Source organism: Chrysemys picta, chromosome 8, assembly GCF_011386835.1.
Source record: "Chrysemys picta bellii isolate R12L10 chromosome 8, ASM1138683v2, whole genome shotgun sequence".
NCBI classification, from domain to species: Eukaryota; Metazoa; Chordata; order Testudines; family Emydidae; genus Chrysemys; species Chrysemys picta.
The window spans coordinates 33,896,087-33,902,086 of record NC_088798.1 but is presented as its reverse complement, the minus strand read 5'-3'; the positions used below and the strand labels follow the sequence as shown (position 1 = coordinate 33,902,086).

At 49.1% G+C, this 6,000-nt stretch overlaps 1 protein-coding gene across 3 annotated transcripts in view; it reads left to right on the top strand.

The window, feature by feature from the left end:
• Positions 1-3,206: 3,206 nt before the first annotated feature.
• DIPK1A (divergent protein kinase domain 1A) overlaps positions 3,207-6,000 on the top strand; it is a 64,802-nt gene continuing 62,008 nt past the window's right edge. Inside the window, exon 1 of one of the 3 annotated variants that reach the window (XR_006172271.2) lies at positions 3,207-3,587. Coding sequence is in view for 1 of the 3 variants with exons in the window: in XM_042840581.2 (XP_042696515.1) it covers positions 3,534-3,587 (54 nt within the window). In the remaining 2 variants the exon portion in view is untranslated. The remainder of the gene's footprint in view (positions 3,588-6,000) is intronic. The other 2 variants (XM_042840582.2, XM_042840581.2) reach the window with 2 other exon arrangements.

The following is a 6,000-nucleotide window of genomic DNA, read 5'->3' as shown; positions in this document are numbered from 1 at the left end:
GCAGTTACAGCCCAAGGCTGGGGTTTTTCCACCTCTAAGGCAAACCAAACCAGCCAGACTAGGAGGACTTCGGTCTCATCCCACTGGTTAACCGCAAGTCTCACAAGCAATCTCCTTAGACACTCCAGTTTCCCAGTGTTCCCACCAGTGCCACACGTTATGGGGACAAATGGTTATGAAAACCCATACCCCAGTAAAAGAAAAAAGGTTCTCCTGATCCCAAAGGACCAAGCCCCAGACCCAGGTCAATATACAAATCAGATCTTACCCACAAATCACGCTGCTGCCAATCCTTTAGAATCTAAAATCTAAAGGTTTATTCATAAAAGGAAAAAGATAGAGATGAGAGTTAGAATTGGTTAAATGGAATCAATTACATACAGTAATGGCAAAGTTCTTGGTTCGGGCTTGCAGCTGCGATGGAATAAACTGCAGGTTCAAATCAAGTCTCTGGAATACATCCCCAGCTGGGATGGGTCATTCAGTCCTTTGTTCAGAGCTTCAGTTTGTAGCAAAGTTCCTCCAGAGGTAAGAAGCAGGATTGAAGACAAAATGGAGATGAGGCATCAGCCTTATATAGTCTTTTCCAGGTGTAAGAACACCTCTTTGTTCTTACTGTGGAAAATTACAGCAAAATGGAGTCTGGAGTCACATGGGCCAGTCCCTGCATACTTTGCTGAGTTACAAGGCGTATCTGCCTTCTCTCAATGGGTCCATTGTATAGCTGATGGTCCTTAATGGGCCATCAAGCAGGCTAGGCAGAGCTAATCTCAGCTTGTCTGGGATGTCACCCAGAAGCATGGCATAAGTTTGCCATACAGACAGTATAGAGCCAATATTCATAACTTCAACTACAAAACTGATACACACATATAGACAGCATAATCATAACCAGTAAACCATAACCTTGTCCTAGACACCCCATTTGACTCCCTTTATACAAGATTTGGGTGCCACTACAGGACCTTGGTTGCAACAATGATCTATACGGTCCCAGTTTATGTCAATAACGTCACAGTCTCATTTTTCAAAAGGGGTTTAGGCTCTTAGGAATCCAAATCTCATAGACTGTCAAGGGGATTTAGGCTCAGGCATCTGCTGACATATGATCGTTTGGGGGAACCTAGTGACCTACAGATCTCTGGGGTTCTGTGGGGGGAGAGTTGCTTCATGGGAAATCCCTGGGGGCCTGTGGGTTGGACACTGGGGATGCTCTTGACCAATGGGGGGCTCCGAGTCTCCTGTTGGGCAATTCTAGGCTGTGGATCCCCACCTTGCTGGGGACAGCAAAGACTATTTTTTTGGGTAGTGGGGAGAGTGTAACCCCTTGGGGTTTAGAGAGCATGTCCCCTTTAAAACCTCATCTTAAAGCAGAGGAGGTGCAGGTTGTTCCATCAGGGAGGGGGTTGAGAGAGAGAGGAAGAGTGACAGGTGTGAGTGTGGCCTTTACATAGCAAAGCAGCTGAGAACCAGCCAAAATGCCAGGAAGGACAGAGTGCGAGCCAGGAACGTCCCAGGATGGGAGGCAAGAAGAGCGCTGTGCCAGGAAGGAATCACCTGAGAAGGACAAACTGAAGCCAGACCCAGTATTGCCATCGCCCAGAACTATACTGGTCTGAGTACTGGGGCTTGTGACTTTGCACTGGGAACTAAGGAGGGAGGTTGTAGCTAGTTAAGTTAGTTTGTTGCACTGTGTGGGTGTGCAGAGAATGGCAGAAGAGGGCACTGGAAAGGTTTGTTGGGAAAAGTTTACTGGTGCCAAAGACAATCAGGAGCACCCAAGAGTCACTGCTGGACTAGAACTCTGCCAAGGATTCCTGAGGTCTGAATCTAGATGCATTGCTCAGTGTCTATCCTTTTATGAGGGTAAAGTTGGGCCCATGGGTCCTTGTGTTGTCTGTAACTCTGCTTTACTGCTCCCCCTCTCTCTTCCCTCTGTTTTCCTCCATTCATCCCACTGTCAATAAATATTTCCTTTGCCTGTATTCATTGTACTAATCCAGTGTGCGTATGTATTTAGTCAGTGGGGTTAGGAACAGGTGCTCCTGGGGTGGAAGGGAGATTCTCTACTGTGTTCCTGCATGTGCCTTTTCTTGGCCAGAGCTGCCCTGTAGAGCAGACTCCATCTTGGCCATGAGGGTAGGGTGGCCAGATGTCTGTTTTTTTTTACCAGAAAGTCTGGTTGAAAAGGGACCTGACCGTGTGTCTGGTCAGTAGATGTGACTGGTTATAGCGAGCAGGGGAGGTGCCGGGTCATCACCCACTCCAGCCCCTACTCAGCCAGAGCCACCTCCTGCCTTCATCAGGCGGCTGCAGCTCCCAGCCCCAGCTCCGCAGATAAGTCCCTCCTGAGCCGGGTGGGAGGGGGAAAAGCAGCGAAGAACTTGGGGCAGGGGGGAAGAAGTGTGGATGGGAGCAGGGCAGGGGTGTGTGGGGGAAGAGGCGGGGCAGGGGAGGTTCTAGCACTTGTGCTAGAGTGTCTGGTTTTTAAATATTACCAAGTTAGTAACCCTACATGTGGGTGCTGTAGTTATACTGAATATGGGAGGTGACCCACTAGAGAGCTGTTGCCAGAGCTGGCCTGCAAGATACTCAGAATTTATGGATGGTGAGGCCAAGGCCCAGTTTGCAGTGCAGCAGAAAATTTGAACATGACTGCCTAGGTACTACTGGGACAGATGTATTAGAAATCCCAGAGAGAGGCAGCTAGGAATAGAGTTGGTAGAATAATCAGCATGAATAATGTATTTGAGTGCTTCCCCATCAACTATCAATAAAGATTTTCGTTATTCAAATACCTCTGTACTACTGTGATATTATTTTGTGAATCTCTTTGACCAATCTGATACATTAGTAATAACTTCCTTCCTTATTTGACCAGCACTAGATGGGACTAGACCTGCTGCTTCTGTCTGACCACGTGGGTGGAGGGAAGCGAAAGGAGAGATTAGGGGGAAATTAACCACTCTGGGAGGGTGCCCACTGCCCAGCATTTTAACCCCAGATCTGGGTGCTACTTCCCCCCAAAGGCCTAGAACTACGGAGAGGGGCACCCTAGCGCCACAGCATTGGACCAGGGTCTTGGGGGGGGGGCGTGGATCTGGGCTGGTGACTGAGGGGGTGTCCCACCCACCATTGCAGTCGCTGCCCCACGTACTGGGAGGGTGCTCAGCCCTAGGCTGTTGCGGCGGAGGTGGGGAGCAATCCCGGCCCCTCAGCGCTGGGACGGGCAACTTCCCCTTTAAAAGCTGAGGAGGCGGCGCGGGCGGTCTGTGTCGGCAGAGACACTGGCCGGCCGCCCTTTAAGACTCCGCGCTGCCCTGCCAGTTGCTGCCGTTGCCGCCGTCAGCGCTGAGTGGCAGCTGGGCAGCGAGGACGGAGCCGCTACCTGCTTCTCCTGCCCTGCGGGCCGCAGCGGTCCCCGCCCCAGCCCGTTCTCCCGGCGCCGCGGTGCGAGCGGAGGGGGCCGGGCGGGGAAGCGCTACCTCCGCTCCGCCTCTGAGCGCAGCCCGCTGCGGGGATGTGCCATTGCCATGGCGAGGCGGCTCTTCCCGGGGGCCTGGCTCAGGAAACGCTACTACGCTCAGGTAGGCCGGCAGCGTGCCGCCCCCCGGCGCTGGGTCGGGGCCGGCCTGTGGGGCGAGGCAGGGCGCGATGTACGGGGCGGGCACCTGGACCAGGCTAGGGGGAGGGACGTGCCAAGCCCCCCGAAGCTCTGGTGGGTCCGGGCCGGCTCCCCTCTGCCCGCTGTGCAGGGGCGCTGCTGTCGCGGCCCCTCTTGCATTGCAGTCTGTGCGCGGCACAGAGGTGTGGGCATTCCCCAGCCTGGCGTGGGCGCAGCTATCTCCGCGTGTCTGGCTGAGCGGGGCGGCACCAGCCCGCTGCCCTCACTCCTTCAGCTATGCGCGCGCCAGCTGGCCGCGGGGCTTGGGCAGCTTCCAGCAGTGGGATGCGGAGCAGCCTCGGCCGCTTGGCAGGTTAGACATCACGGGGCTGTGAGACCGGTAGTGTCGCAGGGTCACTTGCGGCGAGACTTCATTAGTAAGATCTAAAACGGGACCTTGAAACGCCAGCTGCTAATTTGGAGTGTCAGCACTAGTGTCATGTGCCTGTCACGGGTTAATGCAGGTGTATAATGCCACACCATGTGCGCGCTCTCTCTCTCTCTCTCTCTCTGTATTTACTTTTGAGGATAGTTTATGTTGATGGCTGGTCTCACTGGTTCTTCATCAGGCTTCCTAACACACTGTCATAGGTCTCTTATCAACTCTATCAACCACCTTAACCAACTCTTTAGCGCTGCAGTGTTGATGTTCATGTAGTGTGTAAAGTCATCTCTGACAAAAGGTTCAGAGAAGGGCAATTAAAATGATTAGGGGTTTGGAATGGGTCCCATATAAGGAGAGATTAAAGAGGCTAGGACTTCTTAGCTTGGAACAGAGGAGACTAAGGGGGGGATATGATAGAGGTATATACAATCATGAGTGATGTGGAGAACGTAAATAAGGAAAAGTTATTTACTTGTTCCCATAATATAAGAACTAGGGGCCACCAAATGAAATTAATGGGCAGCAGGTTTAAAACAAATAAAAGGTTGTTCTTCACACAGCGCACAGTCAACTTATGGAACTCCTTGCCTGAGGAGGTTGTCAAGGCTAGGACTATAACAGGGTTTAAAAGAGAACTGGATAAATTCATGGAGGTTAAGTCCATTAATGGCTATTAGCCAGGTGTCCCTAGCCTCTGTTTGTCAGAGGGTGGAGATGGCTGGCAGGCGAGAGATCACTTGATCATTACCTATTAGGTTCACTCCCTCTGGGGCACCTGGCATTGGCCACTGTTGGGAGACAGGATACTGCGCTAGATGGACCTTTGGTCTGACCCAGTATGGCCATTCTTATGTTTACAGGGATTATCAGAAACCAGTGAAAGAGGCTGGCATGTGGACTAATGTGTGTAACAAGTTCCAAAGTGCTGTTCAAATGGCTAGCTGCACCCGTCATATTACCAGTGGCTTTGTGCCACCGCTGTATTCATGTTATATAAATTTTGAACTCTACAGGCATCCATTCCATTGAGAAGAAAATGACAGGATTCAATAACGGTTTAGACTAAATGTAATTCTTTATATGGGCAGCAAGATAGTTCATTTTTGACACATCTGCCCTAAAAGCAAACCATTTGAAAGGGATCTGTGTTTTGTTGTTGGGAAGAACTGTATCTTGTATATACAACAGATGCTTCACCCTGCGTGTGTGCACATGCATGTCTTTGTGTGTGTGCTGCTGTATGTAGTGTAGGCAGCATAAATGTATGCTATGAATATATATTACATACATTGTCTGTGCATACACTTCCCTCATCTGTAATATTAGGATAATAATAACAGTCTTTGTAAAGTAACTAAAGATCTTTTAGTAGAAAATGCTCTTTGCCTTAAGAATACTTTGTGATATGGAGTCTCATATTGAAATCCACAGACTAACTATGAGCTCAGTCTAGGAATGTCTTCAGGCATATGGGGAGGGAATTCCTTTTATCTGCTTCATATTTGCATTTGCATTTCAGTGGATGTCCATTGCTTTTTCTGTTTTGAGAGAGGGTAAATAGAGCACTTGATTAATCTTCTCTGTACTATTATTCAATTACTACGTCACCTTTTTCCTCATTCTTAAACCTAGTAATCCTAAACTATCTTCTTCATCACTTTGTACTAAAGTATTTCCATATCTCTAGTCATTTAGATTGCCTTTCTCTAGAGACCTTTATAGGGGGTATTCGGAGTGGAGGGGATAGTATTGACTTCTATAATGATGCTGTTGTTTGGTATGCAATATTGTCAATAACATTTGCATTTGAAATGGGAATGGTTATCCTTAAACTATTTATTTAGTTACCTGCTTATAAAGAACTTTTATCTGTTGAAGTACATGGTATAAATTTATTTAAAAATAAAATGAGACACTTGTACAGGTTTCCTAGCTAGGACCCTCCAAACTA